At 50.9% G+C, this 21,162-nt stretch overlaps 1 protein-coding gene across 2 annotated transcripts in view; it reads right to left on the bottom strand.

Annotated features, from left to right (window-relative positions):
- The window catches only part of AXIN1 (axin 1), a 64,239-nt gene that overhangs the window by 14,062 nt on the left and 29,015 nt on the right, over window positions 1-21,162 (bottom strand). For both annotated transcript variants that reach the window (XM_008589371.1, XM_008589370.1), the window contains exons 2-3: window positions 6,746-6,886; window positions 3,061-3,157 (exon numbers count right to left, since the gene is read on the bottom strand). In XM_008589371.1, the coding sequence (XP_008587593.1) occupies window positions 3,061-3,157; window positions 6,746-6,886 (238 nt within the window). The remainder of the gene's footprint in view (window positions 1-3,060; window positions 3,158-6,745; window positions 6,887-21,162) is intronic.

Genomic DNA, 21,162 nt, shown 5'->3' with positions numbered 1-21,162 from the left:
GTGAAACTTCTGAGAAATAAAAAGACCAAAAAAGAAAAGAAAAGGGGAAGGGACCCCCAGCCATGGGGTTTCAGGACCAGACACAGCGACTCCAGGGTCACCTCTGCTGGGAAACGCACAGCCTGTGTCTTGGTCACACTCCCCACATTGCCCTCGACCTCGTCCCTAGCCCCCTACAAGTCACGTGGGGGGACAACCAGGTGCCGCAGACCCTCTGCAGAGAGGCGTTTCCTAAGCAAACTGCAGTAGGAACGCAGAGCGAGGGGCCCCACCTGGCACCCGAGTCTCTGCAGTCACCTGGGACCTCCACCTGCCCCTGCTCACCACCAATCCTCCAGTCCACTTTGCTCCAACAATCATGGAGATGTGCGCAGGCGTCTGGGCAGCAGCCATGGGGAGCCTCATCCAAGTCCAGGTTGTGTGCCTGGCTCCTGGCTTCTTGGTGGCAGCTATACCACACCCCATAACTTAGGGGTCCTCACAGAAGAGACGCGTCACTCACACACCACAAGGGCCATGCACTCCACAGCACTGAAGAAAATGGAACCTGCGTCTCCTTTCTCAGATGTGGGAATTCAAGACAGATGCAGTTGGACCTTGGGCCACTGTCACCGCACACGGCAGAGCACTGTGTACAAGGCCGCGAGCCACACGGAGGAACACAACACACACCAGGCTATGGGCCGTGTCTTCCCACGAGTGAACTGTGGCCTTCCAGAACCTGAAGACTGAGTTTCTTTGATTCCAGAACATTGTCACGATGACCCCAGTCTCTGCCTCCCCTCCTTTGCACTCACCCTGAGAGTCTTCCAGGTCCATATTCAATGCCACCAATTCACTTTTTAGGTTTGTCTAATGCTCTAACTTATCTATAGAATTAAAAAGTTTTCATTTTCAAACAATCTCAAACTCACAGAAAAGTTGCAAGATTACCATGAAGATCATCTTTTCTGAATCTTTTGAGAGTAAGTGGCCAGCCTGATGTCCCATTACTCTGGAATGGCTGGTGTGCACTCCCTCCACACGAGAACCCCAGGACCCAGGACACAGGAGCCAACATGGGCCACCCGGGCCTCACATCCAGCAAACAGGCCACCCAGGCCATAGGGCCTCTGCTGTCCTGTCCCTCGGGCTCTCCTTGATTGCATGACCCCAGGACATGAAGATCTGAGGCCAGTCAATGTGCAGGGGCCCTCAGCGTGGGTGGTGGCCACGTGACCAGCTGCAGGTCCAGCATTACAGGCAAGGAACACCGAGGGCCATGAAACTGTCCACCATGTGCTCACACAGGCAGCTTCTGCTTGTCCCATTCCTGACCCCTGTATCGACCTCAGATCCAGGAGGGTCCCCCCGGGGAAGCTACTTCCCCACTGTGATTAAGCATTTCGTGAGCAGCTGCTGGGACCATGGAAAGGCCCGTGCCTCCCCATCAATGCCAATGCATGGATCCCGACTTTCCTGTCTTCTGTTTGATGCATATGCTGTGACCACATGGCCCTCACAAGCCCCCGCGGCTGCTCCCATGTCCTGTGACACATTTCATCATGCTTGGGCACTTCTCATGTTCTGGGATGAAATGTTCAGCTCCTCTTCCATTCTCCCTGGTGCTGCCCTGGCTCTGGTTCTCACTGTATTCGTAGGAGCTGACATGACGCATACATCACACATGAGGCACGGACAGGGACAGCTCACCTGCTCAGATCAGACCCAGATGGCTCCAGACAGTGAGTGGCAGGGGGTGCTCACCAGGTCACCTGCAGCACACACATGCACACACACACAAGCACACACATACAGGCACAAAGAGACACACAGGCACACACATAGATGTGCACACAGGTAGCTATGCACAGACACACCGTTGCAGATACAACACACACATGGACACTCACTGTTCACACACTTCTAATGAGCAGACACCCCCTCAGTGCCTAGTTTAAGCCATATCTTTCCCAAGACATGGCTGTGAGCTGACAAAATGCTTGACCACAGTCCTCAGACCAAAATCCTTTCTTCTCAACCACAAAAGACACGTTCTTGAGTTGAATATTAAAGTATCTGTAGAAAAGCTAAAAGACCTGAAGAAATCCTGATAAAGGGTTTGGCAAAGCTCCTGAAAAATACCCACTTCCTTGAAACACTGTCAGTGATCTACACTGTCCACTCCCAGACGCCATCCGTGAGCCACACACCCACCCTGATGCTGTCCATGAGCCATGTGTCCTCCTTCAGATGCTGTCCCTGAGCCGTGAATCCACCCCCAGATGCCGTCCGTGAGCCGCATGTCTACCATCAGACACCACAGGTACCCTTTGGTTGAAGACGTTATCCTAAGCTCTTCATATCTTCCCCTAAAAATCTTTCCTGTTTAAAGTCAATGTGTCAAATAAGGAAAGCTAATTACTCCCTTGCCATCAAAGGACACTTGGCAGATGCAGACAGGCTGTGCCTGGCTACACCTGTAGCGTGCTCAGCTATCTGGCCTGCAGTTTAGTGAAGCTCCCGCTGCCCATGAGGAGAAATGGCTCACTTTTTCCAGGGGGAGAAGCTCAGGCAGGCTTGAAGTCAAGAAGGTCACATGGTGACTCCTACTGCTTGGCCACAAAAAGGCCAATAATTCAAATTTCATCTTGAACATAGTCATGCTTACATAACGTGGTGTCAAGGGGCACAAAGAGACGCCATAGCTTCCTGACAGAACCATAGTGTGGGGCCAGGCACCAGCAATGGAAGCTTAGAGCCACTGTCCCTTGAGGAGGCATCTCACTTCACAACGAGAAAGAGGGCACGGCGGGCACTACGTGGAGGATGTGTCCTGCTGCCATGCAGATGGCACGGCCGTGCGGCCCTCAGGGGCTCTTCTGAGGAGACTGCACCCGCTGAGCTCTAAGTATCACCTGGGACTCTGCCCCAGCCTGCAGTGTGTGACCGTGTGCAGACCACCCACTCACACTGGAGGGGAGCTGGGCAAGTGCCTTTCCCTTCCCAACTCTGCACGGGAAGAGCAGACAGGCACCGGGTGCTGGGCGGCGAGGGGTGGGGCTCAGAGCGGGCACTTACGGGAATGTGAGGTAGGGGCACCCGTCCGTTGACCTGGACGCTCTCCTGCATCTCCCTGCGGTGCTGCTTGCGGGTCCTGTACGGCGGGATTCCATCCCTGTGCAGAAGAGAGAGGCGGCTGTTAACCCAGGCGGGAAGCCGGGCTCAACAGATACTGACCGCCAGTCAGCCAGCGACGGTACGACAGGCGTGCACACGCACACTCTCATGCACACACACGCACATACACATGTGCACATACACATTCACACATGGCAGCACAGCCTAGAAGCTCAGCCATGGTTTATTCTTCTAGCTCATAATAACTGAGCATTTTGGCAAAGTCTGGCTGTGCTCGCTGTACATACAGCCTGAGGCCTGATAACTATGCGTGGTTTTCACATTTTTACAGGGTGGGGAAGAACGGGTGGAGACATATGTGGCTGCAGAGACTAAAGCACTGACCGCGGCCCTTCCTGGGAATGTCCGCTGACCCTGCTTCCTGCTCCACAGCCTAGGCCAGGGCATGGTGTGCCCACCTGGCATGGGACTACTAAGTAGACCCAGAACACTTGAGGGCTGCAGAGTGGGCAGCCAGGCCAACCTAGACCCCCTGAAAGGTAGGAGGTTTCCACCACTGTGCATTCCTGCACATAAACTGGCAAAGCAGTGTCATCTCCCGGGGGGATGCACAAGTTCGTTTTTTTACATAAAAGGTTTGTTATAAACCCTTTAGAGGATCATGATAAACATACGTCAGATTATATATTGTCTTTAAATAGTTATATACCCCTGGGTTAGAATAACTAAATGCATATCTATCACTTTTTCAAGACAGATGTCAGACTGAACACACAATCTGCTATACATGAGAAGTCCTTTAAGTTCTCCAGCCTTCTTCCCACCATTATAAAAGCTACTCTGGAAAGCAGAGCAGCCACGGCTTCTCCCCACTCATTGTCCTCCTTCTCGCTGACAGTCTCTGGCAACTAGAAGGACTCGAGTGGAGCTGCCACCTCAACAGTTAGATAGAGGAGTTTCTAAATCTTCTGGCTACTGAAAGACCTGGGCCTCCCTGTTTCCCAGAGGGTGACGTCAGGAAGATCTATGTGCGCATTCCTGCACAGAAGTGAGGAGAGAAGATATCTGCAGGGCAGGGGCACTGCTAGACAATGCTGTGCTCACTCAATAGCAGGTGCAGACACAGAGGGACTTCCAAGGAGGTTGTGTTAACCGCAGGATGGCCTGGTCAAGGCCCCCCTGCTCAGCACACAGGGCTCCCATGCATCTGGCCCAGGACACTGCCTGCATCAGCGGGGAGGGCCACAGCATTTCTCCTTTTTAATATCACATACCTTAGAGCCCCGTTCTGGATGGAAAGGGTGTGCTTTGATCAGAGTAAGGTAGAGAGAGACTGTGAAGCCCTCTCCTTACCCATCGCACTGGGTGTCCTCAGCTGCCAGCACGGCTGGGTGCTGCCACAATGCTGGGGCCTCATCACAGGCAGGGTTCAGTGATGAGGGGCATGGATAAGGCACAAGGAACAGGTGGGTCTAAAACTCACTTAAAACATCCTTAATATGCCCTTGGGGTTTGTTCAGGTCCCAAAGCCACTAAATGATCTTTTTCTTCCATGCTTAGACTGGGCACTTGACAATTACATATGGCTCTGGGTGCACTGTCCTTAACATCTGCATGCAAAGCTGATGAACCAGTGAGCACTCGTCAAGTCAGTTGTGAGCTGAACACTAGCTGAGATGCTGAGCACCACTGCCCAGCAGAAATGAGGAAATACACCTTCCACTTTTTGCCTCTGATATATATTCAAGTACCCACAGCAATTTTACAATGCAAATTCTTAAACGCCTCACTGCAAACCAAGATGAAGAGAATATCAAGGAAAAAAATATATATCTCTGAGTCTTCCCTTTAGGAAACATGTATCTTTTTCTTGGAGAGAATTAAGAGACTTTTGGGGGAAATTGTGTTGGCAGATTAATTTTCATTGTAGTAATGGAGTTTCAGGGAAAAGGAACCAGATTCCATGTACACGATCTGCTCTCAGGAGCTCTGCAGGCTGCAGCTTGCTCCAGCTGTTTTGTACAATACTTTACATGCACTGGAGGCACTATCTGAAACTCCAATAATTTCAAGAAAAATGTTGCTAAAAACGTGTCAACATTCCATCTTGAAGATTCAAAATTGGGCTGGCCAGTTATCTCACCTGGAAGAGTGCAATGCTGATAACACCAAGGTCATGGGTTCGGATCCCCAGACCGTCCAGCCTCCAAAATAAAAAAGACTCAAAGTTAAAGGAGAATGAAATAGCAACAAGAAATACCAAATGCAGAAGCTCAACCTGAAGGGACAGGGCGGTGGCCTGGATCCACCATGAAAGAGCCCGAGACATGCAGCACGGGGCTGGCTGCGTGTGGCTCAGAAATCACGTGGTCACCCGTTCTGTATGTTTGAGGTGCAGGTGCTGGAAGAGTGTGTAAAGACAGGCAGATGAAAGAGCGAGCCATAAAAACGGTACATAAGGTAGGACCACAACTCAAACACATATATTCACAAAAGGACAGGCAAGACCCATCACGATTATAAGCCTTTTTTTCCTTTGTACTTAAACCTGATTCTCTGACCTCTCCACATGAAGAAACAAGCGAGGCAGGGAAGGAGTCACTAGTGACCAGCTGACCACTGCTGGGCGTGGCAAGGAGCGAAAGGTCACCTGCAGACCGCAGTCAGTGGCTCACACTTCCAATGCCCTGATGCTGCTGGGGGAGACCCCGGTCCTGGCCATCGTGGTGGTCAGGTGGCAAATGACGTGAGACCGAAAGCTGGGCAGTTCTGAGATTCATGGGCTACCAAGTCAAGGCCTCAAACAACCCCACCGGCTGGACAGCCAATGCCCTAATGCAACATGAGTGTTTCCTGCGCCAAATCACTAATGTGGTCTTGGGTCCCTAAAAGCCACCTGCCAGAGCGCAGGAGAAGAGATCCTAAAACAAGCATATCCCCACCAAGAGGGTTTTCCCTGGAGATGTGTTACCATGAGGGGAGGGGACCGGGACACCACACAGGGATGTGACGCTTGGATGTAGCCTGGGCGGTCCCTCAGCCACTGCGGCATTTGACTCAGTAGGGACCATCTTCCCTCTCCCCGGTCCCCGGCCCCCCACTCCGAGCAGATGCCAGGGATCATTCAACTGACAGGATGGGGCTCTATGCTGTAAAGCGACAGGAAGCCCATCCGTGCAGCAGCGCGGATTCCCAGGGCCTGCGTCCCTTTTCACTGCCACCCGGGTACACAGTGGGCCCATCTGGTTGCTAACCTGTACCTATCTTTAAACTGAAACCCAGACTATGAAAACCAAAGAGGAAGGTGGAAGCTATGGGCTCTCGCAGGGCAGCGCAAAACTGGTCCAACTTCACTCCTCCGTTCTCCCTCTCTCAAATCTTCCGGAAACCTTGGCTTCAGAGAGAAGCCACTAACAAAAACTCAGCTACAGCTTGTGTCAGGATTTCTAAGGACACTTCCTGCAGCGCAGCCTGTCTGTATTTCAGATGCACTAATATCAAGTTTGGGGGGATCAGGGAACTTTTTCTGGGAGGACGAAGCCCAAGCAGTGCTGGGGTCGCACAGAAAGATGAGCAGGAGGCCGTGTGCTCCCGTGGACGGCACTCCCCGACACATGGGACTTACACGCTGCTGTCTGTGAGGGACAGGGTGTCAGCATCGCTGGACAGGCTCTGCTGCTCGCTGTCGTTAGCACTGGTGGCCGGGGCCAGGGCGTAGCCAGAGTTGACGTAGTAGGGGTTGACCGGCTCCCGCCAGGATCCATACCTGTGAAGAAGGAAGGCACGTCAGTGGCAAGGGGCAATGTTCTCTCGCTTCAACTCACACTTACAGAATTATCTGTATATCTTAATGTATGAAGTTGAAATACAAGCAATTCAGAAAAAGAGCAGAAATGGCCAGTATCTCCATCTCTCCTCCCATCCCCCTACCCTGCCTAGTGGGGTGGGTTGAAGGCTGGGACTCTTTCCAGATCTTTCCTCAGCTCTTACGCAGACGTTTAAGTGCATTTCCAGCAACAGCCAACACTGGGCTCCAGCTCCACACCAGCACCCTTGTGCTTGTGCATGGGTCCAACAGCAACAGGATGGATGTGGGAACAATGGCCAAAGGGACACGTGGGTCACGCTGCCCGTCACCCTCCTCCCAAGAGCATGGCCCATCCATGTGCCCCTGGTGAGACTCGACACCACCTGCCACATGATTGGCCAGAACACGACAGAGCCTGACACCTCACTGTACTCTGCATCTCCCTGAATAACAGTCGGGTTGGCAGCTTTGGCTATCCGCCACTTAAAACTCTTCCTCTTTATCTGTTCATATCATTTGTCTACTTTACATTGTCTGGTTTATGAGTTTCTTACAGATTCACAGAAGTGTTTAAGTATTCTTACTATTAATCTCTGGTATATGCAAAAAATATTTTATCCATTAAGTGTTGCCTTTCTGTTTAACTTTATGTTGATTTGGTCATACAAAAGTTTTCTCCATTTCTACAAAATCAGACTCATCAATTAGCTCCTTTGTATCTTGCATAGGCAGGTCTTCCTCATTCCAATACTGTAAATTTGTACAAATTTGTTCTATTTTTTCTTTATATGCTCCAACCTTTTTTTTTAATTTAGACCTTTTCCCAAAGTGTGTGGGTGTGTAAAACGTAGCTCACGCCCTTGCACCAGATGGACAGCCCATCCTTAGCTCTAAACACTGAATGACCCACCACCTTGTCCCCAATGACTGTGAATGCCACCCTTTGTGTATCTACGTCCCCTCACATGTGCTTCTGTTTCTGGATTCCACTGTGTCCTGCTGATCTGTGCAATTATTCTGCACAAGTCTAATTGCCAGACCTTCGCAGCAGGATCTGACACGTTCTCTTCCTTCTGAAGATGGTCCTTGATCAACAATGTTCACAGTGAAAATGAGAAATGACTGAAATGGCTGGCCTCACGTGTCTGTGCTGTGGCTGCAGGCACCATGGGGGAGGGCAGCTGTCTCAGCCCTGGCCCTCAGGCATGGCCCTCCAAGCTCTGGCCTCACTGCTGACAGGCCCTCAAGCATGTGTGGGCGAGCTTCAGCCTGCACTGGCCACTGGGCACCCAGCACAACACTGTCCTTGGTGGGGAATGACAGGGGACCCAGACAGCTTCTAAGGTGACAGGTCGATACACAGAACCGTCTGGATAGCCCCAATTCCACCCATTCTAGAAAAGACCCTTTAACAAGACGGCAAGACCAAGCATCTCGTAATCTCAGGCACTGCCACATAGGACACGTGGGGCTGTGAGCTGGGAAGCTGCACTGGTGACATGGCTCATGGGCCAGGCCGTTCCTCTGTGCACTACGGAGGGCACAGCATCCAAGGCCTCCGGTGAGAGCAGTGCTGGGCATAGTGTTCTTCCCATTCCAGCCATGGGAGGACAGCAAGGTGACCATGCGGCTCACAGGCAGGCACTCAGGTCTCCCACCACATGCGAAACTCACAAGGAGAGGGCAAGTCCCCACCAACGCAACAATCAGCAGGTCATCCTGACCCACCCACCACAGCCTGAGGTCCCTCACGTAGGCCACTAACGTGTTTGTCTTGGCCAGTGAGAGCAGCCTCGGGTCTGGGGAATGTGTCACCAGCCTGGGACGTTGTCTGGAGTGCCACCCACCATCTGCTGGGTTGTGTGTTTGGTTCCTGCCTCCTCTCCTATTTGTATCTGACATGGAGCCACTCTGCAACCTCACATTCTCTGCTTTAAGTATCCCAACGTAGTGTTTTTAAATGACACTTATTCCTCTGGTTCTTAAAAAATGAAGCATGGCTATTTACCATCCACCAATATTGTCATTATAACAAACACTGTAGTAAAATTCAGCTCTCAGGTTAAATGCTAAACTGTTTTTAAGTTTCCCTGTTACTACTAAGGAACATTAAACTTTGGTTACTTTCTATAAATACTCATTTGGTCAAACAAAAAAATTCACACTAAAGAGAGAAGGCCTTCACCGCACAGAAGCCTAAACCCACAGAGCCCAAGCTGGCGAGCAGACAGATCTTAACACACAGCGTGGCTCACACCTCCCACTACCGCCTCCTTACTGTCAAGGCCCATCCTGTCTAGTAAGAGCCATGTCCAGCAGGACCGAGCCTTCCAGTCACCACATCCAATCCTGTCCCCCTCCCACTCTGCCAGTCCCAGGCGTGCCTTTCACGTGTGTGGAAAACTCATCTTTAAAATAAGGGGAAAACATGGATTTTCAATTTTCTACAGACTCCATCATAGAGCAAATTCTACTATGTATACAAGCTCCAAGGTCAAATGATGAGGGGAAGAGAGAAGAAAAAACAAAGGAGGGAAAAGAAAAGGAGGAAGAGCTACTGGTTATCTACTTACCTTCTAAAAAATACCAGACAAAACTGCTGGTCCTTGAAATGTAGACTGTTAGAGCTCTAGCAGCTCCTGCCTCTGAACGCGGACAGCACTGCTTGGCCTTCACCAAGAAAGTTCTGGCAAATGGCATGTAAGAGGGAAACCCCAGGACCCTTCCTGAAAAACGGCTGGGAACCAGCACTGGGAGGGAGTGTGTGTATGTGTATGTGCACATGCCTGTGTGAGCTTGTGCACGCCTGTGTGCGTGTGCTTGTATGTGTGGACATGTGCATGCCTGTGTGTACATGTCTGTGTGAGCACGTGCACACCTGCATGCCTGTGCGTGTATGAGCATGTGCACATCTGTGAGCACGTGCATGCCTGTGAGTATATGCACAGCTGTATATGTACATGTCTATGTGCATGTGAGCATGTGCACGCCTGTGTGTATACGTGCCTGTGTGTTAACATGTGCACGCCTGTGTGTATATATGCCTGTGTGCATGTGTGAGCATGTGCATGCCTGTGTATGCATATGTGCAAACGTGTGTGTGTTTACGTGTGAGCACATGCATGATTGTGTACCTGCCTGTGTGCAGCATGAGTATGTCCATGCCTCTGTGTGTACATGCCTGTGTGAGCATGTGCATGCCTGTGTACATACATGCCTGTGTGCACGCACACATGTTCGCACCCCCCCATACTTGCAGCAAACGGGCACACTTCCCAGGCAGCACACATAGGTAAAGAGCGAACAGGGGCTTGATGAATTCGTCCTCCAACTTTTCTGTAGTTTTCAAAGTTCTCACATTAAAAACTCGACATGGGGGCCGGCCCGGTGGCACATTGCTAGAGTGCGCCGCTTGGGAGCGCGGCAGCGCTCCCACTGAGGGTTCGGATCCCACATACAGACCGGCCGCTCACTGGCTGAGCAAGGTGTGGGCGCAACACCGAGGGTTGCAATCCCGTTGCTGGTCCCGGTCCGGTACGGGTGCGACACTGAGGGTTGCGATCCATTGCCGGTCATGAAAAAAGACAAAAAAGGAAAAAAAAAAAAACTCGACATGGGGCCGGCCCGGTGGCGCACTCAGTAGAGTGCGGCGCTTGGGAGTGCAGCGGCGCTCCCGCCGAGGGTTCGGATCCCATATAGAGACCGGTCCGCTCACTGGTTGAGCGCGGTGCGGGCGCGACACTGAGGGTTGCGATCCCGTTGCTGGTCGCGGTACGGGCGCGACACTGAGGGTTGCGATCCCGTTACCAGTCACGAAAAAAAGACAAAAAGGAAAAGAAAAAAAAACTCGACATGGTCCACCCAAATCTGCCCAACTTATTTTTGGCAAAGGAGTAAAAGCAACTGAATGGAGAAGAGAGCCTTTCCATCAAATGCTGCAGCAACTGGAACTCCACAGCCCAGTATATGAGCCTCGACCCAAGTCTCACACTTTATATAAAAATTAACTCAAAATGGATCATAGACAAATGCAAAAAAAAAAACTATACAACTTTCAGGGAAAAAGTAGGAGGAACTCTTTTCGATCTGGGGCCTGGTAAAGGGGGCTTACAACTTGACACCAAACCCCAGAAGAAAAGCTGGAAAGGTGGACATCATGGCAACTGCAAACCTTTACCCTCTCAACAGGATGAACAGCGAGACCAAGACTGGGAGGAGAAGACCTGCACACCATACATCTGACAAAGGACTAGCTTCTACAATGTATAAAAAACTCTCAAAACTCAATAGTTAAAAAACAGTGCAACCAGAACATGGCACAAGACACGAAACGTTTCAGCAAAGTGGACACACAGGTGGCACATGAGTTCCTGCGGTGCTGCTCAGGTTCACCAGCCACTAGGAAGACCACCCAGCGAGATGTCAGTGCACCTGCGAGGAAGGGCAAATGAGCAGACAACAGTGACAGTGGGAGCAGCAAATGCCCTCTGCACATTTCTCACCACTACACATGAATCTACAACAGTCTTGAAACAAACGTCTGATCTGAAAATTTATGAATATCAAAGGTCACACATAAGTGTGTGTCTTCATGACCCCGGGTGCAGTCCCGAGCCTGCTCCTGGGCTGTCTTCATCCACTGGTCACCTGCAGGAGGCACCACACTGATGCTCAGGGCCACAACAGCAGGGGCCAGGAGTCCCTCCTCCTTACAGCCCCCCTCACCATCGGTGAGCACGGGAAGCAGAGAAAATACCTGGGGGAGGGTGTCAGTGGGTGGGAAGCTTCCCCAGGAGTAGACAGCTAGGTGAGGGCATCCAGGCCACACACCCCCTTGCGCCCCTCCTGGCCCGGCCCCCGGCAGCACTCAGAAGTACGCTCCCCTAGCCCCGCCACTTTAGGCTTCCCATGCATGTGCCAGCTCCTCCTGGGTCTTCTCTGTCCTTCCAGCCCCAGCTCGAGCATCCTCCCTTCTATCCTCCTTGTCACCCCCATGCCCTCCAGTAGTGTTTCTCCGGCTGCGCTCTCCCTCGCGAGTACCTGGTCCCGCACCCTGGGCTGGAGCAAGGGGAGGAGGAGACAAGGATGCAATTGGAGCCTTTGGTGAGGGCTGTGCCCAGCCCTCAGTGTCAAGAGGGAACATGGGTGCTGCCATCACAGCCTGCAGAAGGGGAAGTGTGCAGGAAGCAGGAACCGCCTGTTACAGGAGCCATGGCAAAGGACGATGGCAGCAGGCACCTGGGCAATGCTGCCAACTTTTCTGTACGCTCAAAAGTGCTCACTATTAAATGCTGGGGTGGGGAGGCACTGAAAATGCACAGACGGGGGGGAAACATGCCGGTCCTGGGAAAGAAAGTCCAGTGCGGCAGAATCGGCACCCACGAGTCATCTAGCAAACCCCGGTGGGCTGCGGCAACGCAGCACAGAGGACCCGACCAGCCTCCCATGACACAGGAGACACGGGAGATGTGACGCTGAGGCGGGTGATGGGGGCCAGTGGGGAAGGCTGGGGTCAGGACAACACAGCAGGTCTCCCGTAGAGGCAAGTACACAGAACGCGCCTGGCTGCAGCAAAAGAAACAAGACGCTCCCCTCCACCCACAGGAAAGACTGGCACCGGCACCTGCCTTCTCAGCCACTGCTGACAGGGCTTCAGCTTTCACCTTTCTACATTTAGCCTTTCCGTATGCTTTTATGTGAGCAAGTCTTCTGCAAGCGGCAAGCCTTCTTAAAGGCCAGCTGAGGTCCTTGCGTTTAGTGTGGTCACCAAGGGCTGGCCCGATGCCTGTGCTTCGCTGGTCATGCCTGTTCTATGTTTTCTGTTCTTACTGTCTTCTTGGATATTTTCTACTTCCCGTTTCCTTCCTCTACGGAAGCAATCCTCTTCCTACTCTTCTAGTGGGTCCTGTGGAGATTACAATGGGTGCCCTTGACATATCAAAGTCCAATAAACCGCATTTGCTTGTTCCCAGACCACACAAGGACTTGGGAGTCACTCGCCTCTCCACACGCTCTTGTGTGCTATTCCACTCCCTGCTCTCTCCTTCTGTGTGTCTCAAGCCCTGTAAGACGGCACTTGTGCGGCTCTACATCACTGACGCTCACTGGCATCACCACGGATCTGCCCTCCACATGGCCCCTTCTTCCCCTGCACAAGCACCAAGCTGGGAGCTCTTCCTCCTCCTGCGTGCCGGCCCCCAACCTCCTCCACAGTGAGCTCCAACCTGCCAGGCACCTTCCTCCCAGGCCCACCTCGACCCCCAGAGCCCAAGAGCCTGGCCGTTTTCCAGCACATCTCCCTTGGTTTCCTTCTCCCTGGCTGGGTCTGTCACTCTTCCCTGCTTGGTAAGCTCTCTAAAAGCTTCAATCACATTTTTTAAAAAAATAGTTTCCCAGCGGTTCCACTGTTCCCAGCAGAGTGTCTGCCCTGAACTCATGGGCTCTGTCACCATTAAAAGCAAAACCCGGCTGAACCCGTGGCTCAGTCGGGAGAGTGCGGCGCTGGGAGCGCGGCAGCAGAGCGCCAAGGCCACAGGTTCGGATCCTATATGGGGATGGCCAGTGCGGTGCTCTCACTGGCTGAGTGCGGTACAGGCGACACCAAGCCAAGGGTTCCGATCCCCTTACCGGTCACAAAAAAAAAGCAAAACCCAAAGAAAGACGCTTCTCCAGGCTCACCATGGATCAGCAGCTCTCAATCCTGCCCACGGCCGCCGCACACACAGCCCTCGAGGCCCCGCTGTCAGGGTCCCAGCAGCATCTCCCAACCTTCCCTACTGAGACCCTCGAGCAAGAACCTTGTGGCTTTTTACTTAGAACCTTGGGCACGTACTGCGTTATCCTTCACAAGATGTCTGTTTGCTCTGGCACAAAAATAATACCTTACATGTTTTACCAACAAGTCCACTCAACATGCCAGAAACACACTCAGCATTTGTCCTGCAGCTTTGCGAGTTTGGCCTGAGACTCGAGGCCCCTGGGGCCTGCGCTCCCCTCACATCTGCCCAGAGGCCTCACGTCTGAGGACTGATACCCACATCCCCAAATTGCCTTTCCCAAGCAAGTTGGGAGGGCTCAGATCAGTGGATAAGCTGTAGTCTGGTTTTACTTTCTTTCACTGCTTTCATTTGGCCAAATAAAAGTAAGGTAATACCATGTATCCCCTGGCACTTTATTTGAAATTCTGCTAGTACATAAAAATCCCGAACCTGTCTGTGGGACGCTGATCTCGTAGTTGTGTGGACTCAGCGCACACGAGTTCTGGCACTCTCACGGGCTCTTCTGCTCGTTGGGGTGTGCGGGCCTCGGCTCCTCCAGTAGGCAGCGGCTCCTGGAGCCTGGCCCGACAGCTGCAGAGGCACTAGCCACGAACTGCATTCATTACCACACCATGGCTGTGGCCTGGCCACAGATCCGAGGTGAAGGTGGGAAGGTGCCAGGCCCTGCTGAGGACCCAGGGAGCATACCTGGGAGGAAATGGGGAGACCAGAGGAAGGAAGCAGCCCAAACCCAGGGTCAGCCAGACCCAGGCCACCCTGGCCACCCCTTCCCGACCCTAGACTGGTGGAGCTGTTTCCACCTCTGGTCCCATGTCTTGACCCACAGCCCTACTCTCAGGGCCTCTCTGCGGGCTTGGCTGGACCTGCCCCGGACAGGTTCACTCTGTTTCCAGACTTTCACCCTCTGCTCACATCCTCATGAAGACTGGGTTGGAATTGGGGGTGGTCTGGCTTCTCCACGGCAGCTCCTGTGCAGGTTCAAGCATGCACAGGCTGCCATGCTACTAACACAGGACCTAGAGAGGGCTGTTGAGGTGGGAGTCCAAGTCATGATCCAAAAGGAACAAAAAGTCCTAAGGAAGTAATCTCTATCATGACCTTTGATCCATCAGCAGAACTGAGTTACCATTCTCTAAATAAAACAAAAATGGAATGTGGTTCCACCTGCTAAAATTGCACGTATACACACACGCAGTCCACAGGCATCAAGAAAAACAAAGCCAGTTCAAGAAGGACTTCTGTGCGTCTGTTAGGAGCACTACCTCCTCACCTCTGAAGGTGTGACCGTGTGAACATGGCTACGCTCAGCATCAGAGAACATGGCCTGGCCTCCTCAGCCCGGCTCCTTTCACCTCTGTGTCCCCATGGACAGCCAGCCCTGCAGTGCCCGGGAGCCCCAAACCTGAAAACCTACCAGCTGCAGATGCTTCAAGGTCTGAGGTACAGTGTTGCCAACATTGGGGTTTCTCCTGAGCAACCCCAAGCACAGAGTAGGGACAGGAGGGAGCTGTCTGTCTCCAAGCTCACCCCACTAAGCTGTGGCTCTGCTGTGCCATGCCCTCCCCCTACAGTTCCTTCCTTCCCTTTGCCCGCCACCCCCTACTAGTCTAGACCATGCACCGAGTTCTACCGCTCTAGAAACCACAGCAGGTATCTCCAGTGAGCAATGTCAAAAGCCAGTCCACACCCCCTAGCCCTCCACACGGGTCCAGGGCCTGAGGACCATGCAGCAGAACTCACTTGCACACCCCACTCACATACTACCACTGCCGCATGGCTTAGTTCCATACACAGATGGTGCCTTGAGCTGAATGTCCCACCAAAACTCAACCCCCACTGTAACTGTTGAGGTGGAAATCCTATCATTGTAATTGAAAGGTGGAGCCTTGAAGAGGTGATTGGATTGTAGTACCGTGCAGTAGTGAATGGATTAAAAATAGTGGTTAAGGGCGTGGTTCTGAGGGCTTTAAGAGGAGACTGAATGAGATTAGTCTCTCTCTGCTCTCTCCACTCTGCCACTTTCTGCCACGTGAGACTCCTGCGTGGCTGTAAAGCCACCACCAAAGACAACTCACCAGATGTGTTCCCTGGACTTTGGACTTCCCAGCCTCTGAAACTCTGAGGAATAAATTTTTTTTTTTTCGTCTTTTTGTCTTTTTCCGTGTCCGGCAACGGATCGCAACCCTCAGTGTTGCCCCCGTACCGGACCGAGGACCGGCAACGGGATTGCAACCCTCGGCGTTGCTCCCGCGCCTCGCTCAGCCAGTGAGCGGGAACCGGTCTGTATGTGGGATCCGAACCCTCGGGTGGGAGCGCCACCACGCTTCCCAAGCGGCGCACTATCCAGTGCGCCACCGGGCCGGCCCCTAAACTTTGTTTTTTTATAAATCACCCAGTTCCAGGTATTTTGTTATAAGCAACAGAAACAGACTAATAAGGATGGATCTTTAAGCAAGACACTGTTGTCGTCATCTACATGTCAATATTCACGTCTACTGTTCTCTTTCTTCTTCACTTCCTTGAGCATCCCACTGGGACTGTTTTCCTTCTGCCTGTTGTCTGCTCTAGAACCGGGAAGACAACTCCAGCTGGCCGGTGTCCCCTCAGCACAATGTTCCATGCTGTCAGATTGATGGAAGCCCCGGGAGGTCTTTTCCCTTTGCTTCTGAGATTTCTTCCAACTTGGCCGTACGCCATCTGGTGCAGACTCCCACCATCCCTCTCGGTGGTCCTCCCTGCCGCCCTGCAGACACCTCTTCTGACTGCCCTCTCCTTGGCTCACTGACCCTCCAGCTGTATCTAATCCAGTAAACCTATCCATGGAATTTTTTATTTTGGCCACTGTACATCTTAATCTCTAAAAACGTGCTGTTTCCGAACCCTCGGGCGGGAGCGCCACCACGCTTCCCAAGCGGCGCACTATCCAGTGCGCCACCGGGCCGGCCCCTAAACTTTGTTTTTTTATAAATCACCCAGTTCCAGGTATTTTGTTATAAGCAACAGAAACAGACTAATAAGGATGGATCTTTAAGCAAGACACTGTTGTCGTCATCTACATGTCAATATTCACGTCTACTGTTCTCTTTCTTCTTCACTTCCTTGAGCATCCCACTGGGACTGTTTTCCTTCTGCCTGTTGTCTGCTCTAGAACCGGGAAGACAACTCCAGCTGGCCGGTGTCCCCTCAGCACAATGTTCCATGCTGTCAGATTGATGGAAGCCCCGGGAGGTCTTTTCCCTTTGCTTCTGAGATTTCTTCCAACTTGGCCGTACGCCATCTGGTGCAGACTCCCACCATCCCTCTCGGTGGTCCTCCCTGCCGCCCTGCAGACACCTCTTCTGACTGCCCTCTCCTTGGCTCACTGACCCTCCAGCTGTATCTAATCCAGTAAACCTATCCATGGAATTTTTTATTTTGGCCACTGTACATCTTAATCTCTAAAAACGTGCTGTTCACAATAGCCACTGGCTACATGTCCTATTTAAAGTTAAATTTATCAAAATCAAGTGAAATTGAAGTCCAGTTCCTCAGCCACACTGGCCACATTCTGACCAACAGCTCCGGACTGGATGGTGCAATGTGTCCTCGCAGAAATGCCACCAGCAGCACTACTGCACAGACCATGTGACTGCAGCAAGTCTGCTGCATCCCTTTCTATAGTCTGCTGTTTCCTGGAGAGTCTTTTTTTTTTTTTAAGTGAACTAAGAAAGAACTCTTTATTGTTTTTTCTTATATCAGTGAAAACAGGAATTCATTTGCCTTAGAGGTATTGTAGATGTTTATAGTTGAAGTTCTCTAGGAATACACTCACTAATTGATCTAAAATAAATTTCCTTCCATTGTAAAATATACACCTGAATGTTATATTTTTTTCTATATAAGTTACTTATTTATTGCAGAAAATGCTATCCATCTTTTTGTATAGCAAAACAAAAATTCCTTTGAGTACCACAAATTAGAATTCTGAAGAATTTGTACAGAGTGGATGTTTATCTTTGCATTGTTGAAAACAAATTCATATGGCCAAAAATAGTATGGTAATAACATGGTGAAGATTACTACCTTTATTTTGCATGAAATGTCTTTTTCCATCCCTTCACTTTCAGATTGTGTGTGTCTTTATCAATTAAGTGAGTTTCCTGTAGGCAGCACATTGTTGGTTCTTGTTTTAAAATCCACGAACCCACTGTGTATCTTTTAATTGTGGTATTTAATCCATTTACGTTTAGGGTTATTATTGGTGTCTAGGGACTCCTTACTGCCACTTTGCTATGTTTTTTTTCAGGTCGTCTTGTGGCTCCTTTTTTCCTTTTTGTCTGCCTATGGTCTTCCTTTGTGGTTCAGCAGTTTTCTCTAGCCTCACATTTTGTTTTCTTGCTACTTGTTTTTGGTATGTTTCTTCTATGTTTTTGTTATGGTTATCATGAGACTTACAAAAACATGTTACAGTTATAATGAATTATTTCAGACTAATAACAACTTACCTTTGATATCTAAGAAAAAACAAAAGCCAACTCTACACTCTGGTGTCATCCCCCACTTTTTGACAATTTGTTGTTTCCAGTTTCATCTTTTAGTATTGCCTTTCTCTCATATGGTTGTTGTATGTGATAGTGTCTTGTTAGGTCTATCCTTTAGCCTTCATATTAAGTACATAAGCAGTTAGTTCACCACCCTTACGACGCTGGAGTACTCTGAGGTTTTCTGTGAACTTACTTTACTAATGAGTTATGTACCTTCAAATGTTTTCTTGCTGCTCATTTGTGTCGTCATCTTTCAGAGTAAAGAGCTTCTTCCTTTAGCATTTCTTATAAGGTGCTGATGAATGCCCTTAGCTTTTATTTGTCTGGGAAAGACTTTATTTCTCCTTCATATTTGAAGGTTCATTTTGCCAGATACAGAACTCTTGGCTGACAGTCTTTCTCCTTTGGCACTCTGAATATATCATCCAATCTCTTCTGTCCTGTAGGCATTCTACTGAGAAATCCTGAGAGACTATGTGGGCTCCTTTGAATGCTGTTTCTTTTCTCTTGCTGCTTTCGGTATCTTTTATTTGTCTTTGGTTTCTGACACTCTGATCACTATGTGCTGTGGGGTATCCTCCTAGCAGTGAATCTGACTGGTCACCATGAGCTTCCTATAACTGAATGTTGTCAACTTTCTTCAAACCTGGGACATTTTCAGCCATTATTTCCTTGAATACGCTTTCTACATCTCCTCCTTTTTCCTCTCCTTCGGGTAGCCAATTATGCAGAGGTTATTTCACTTGAGGGAGTCCCATGTTTTCTGTATTTATGTTTCATGTCTTTTTATTCTTTTTGCTCCTCTGATTTGATATGTTCTATCTTTGAGCTCACTGATTCTTTCGTCTGTTTGATTAAGTCTGCTGTTGAGCTTTCTATTGAGTTTTTCAGTTTAGATGTGTATTCTTCATATCTAGAATTTCTTTTTTTTAAAGATGACCAGTAAGGGGTATCTTAACCCTTGACTTGGTGTTGTCAGCACCATGCTCTCCCAAGTGAGCCAACAGGCCATCCCTATATAGGGATCTGAACCCATGGCCTTGATGTTATCAGCACCACTCTCTCCCAAGTGAGCCATGGGCCGGCCCTTATATTTTTTAATTAATTCAATTCCTTTGTCAGTCACAGCAGCTTCTTCCACCTCCTTGGACTCTGCAGGCCTCTGCTTCTCTTCCCCAAGCTATAGCAGTTCTAGGTTGGCAGTCTTTGTTTTTTAATAGCTGTAAATTGGTCGATTGTGGGGGAGAGTGACGCTGGGTACCATCTATTCTGCCATCCCAATGGCATCCATTTACTGGAGTCTGTTGAGTGCGTCTCGGAGGTCTCTGAACTGAGGAAGCATCGCGATTTAACAGGTGTCTGATGATCCTGATGTCTGGAGCCTTGGCCAGGTTCACTGTGGCCCTCCGTGCGTCTGTCCCTAATACGTCTGGTCCCATGAGTCACAGAGTGCGGGGAAGAGCAGCAATAACAGCTGCACCATGTGGTGAAGGGGAGAGTGAGGCAGCCACATGCTGTACCTACCTCCTGAAAGCTTTCCCTCTGTCTCTCAAGAGAACGTACTTAGTTGATTCTCTGAATAGGCAATATACTGGGATGTTCAAAATAAAAGAGGCTGAAACAGTATACTCCACTTTAGAGACGAGGATGCTGAGGACTAGGGAGGCCTGATGCCTTTCTCTCCCAACTTCACACCACTTCCCAGGCTCAGCCCTGCCCCCGATGCCCCACACTAGAAACCTCAAGCCTGCAGCTCTCCTCAGCCAGACCACTCCTAAAAATGGCACAACACAGAGGCCATGCTGCAGACACAAGAGGCGAAACTCCTCCAGAGGCCCCACATGCTCACCCTCATCCCCTGCAGGCCTCGGGGTGGGGATGTTCTACCAGTGAGACCTCTGCAAAGCAAAAGCAGGAGTGGGTAAGAAAATCAGGTGAAGCCCAGCACAGGCCCAGCCTCCCCTGCCTCAGCTTCTTCCTCTGTAACACATGGATAACAACACCTACTCCATGTGGCTCTTGGGAAGGAGACATGAAAAAACGAGGTGGCTACTGCCACTGTCCCAACTCAGAACAGTGGATGAGCCTGGCACACACAAGCGTGGCTCCTGGCGACATCCGTCAGCTTTCTGGTAAGGATGGGTGCATTAGTCAGAACCCACTGTCAGCAAGCGCAGAAACCCGCTGAAGCCACAAGGCAGGAGGGATACTTGGGTCTGGGGAGGCTGAACAAGCCCACGGCCTGCAGGCTGTGCCACCTCTGCCCCTTCCCTGAGTCCTGCCTCATGCTTCAGACCTGCTCCAGCCTGGGCCTAGAAACACACTTGACTCCAGATCAGAGGCACACTGCACTCCCACCTTCACCTTCTGCCTGTGCCCACATCCAGGGATGGGGCTCTGGCACCAGAGGGCAGGGAATGGTCACCTGGCAGAGAACACAGACACCACCACTGCTGGCTTCCCAAAAGATAAAACTGAGGGCCACGTGTGTCTCCTGCACCACAGGAGAGTTGGCACAAGGCACTTGTCACCTCTGATGACAAAGGGAGACATGCCAGCTGCCCCAAGAGCACTGGACACGGCACAGATGAAGACCCTGAGTGCACAGCCAGCCCAAGGGGCCCAGGCCAGGGGGAGCTGGCCCAGGGGGACACAGCCCAGGGGGCCCAGACCAGGGGAGCTGCATCTGAAACCAGGACCACCCACAGTAACCAGCAGCCTCTGTGGGGTGGAGACTTTTGGCCAAACGTCCGAGCAGATTAATGCTATTATGGGTCAGCATCAAGTGCAAGGCCACTTGCCCAAGAATTCTTTTTTTTTTTTTTTTTTTTTTTAAAGATGACCGGTAAGGGGATCTTAACCCTTGACTTGGTGTTGTCAGCACCACGCTCAGCCAGTGAGCAAACCGGCCATCCCTATATGGGATCCGAAC

The sequence above is a fragment of the Galeopterus variegatus genome, unplaced genomic scaffold (genome assembly GCF_000696425.1).
Source record: "Galeopterus variegatus unplaced genomic scaffold, G_variegatus-3.0.2 Scaffold5407, whole genome shotgun sequence".
Lineage (NCBI taxonomy): Eukaryota > Metazoa > Chordata > Mammalia > Dermoptera > Cynocephalidae > Galeopterus > Galeopterus variegatus.
Note: the sequence above shows the minus strand (reverse complement) of the source record. Positions and strands in the feature narration are given on the sequence as shown.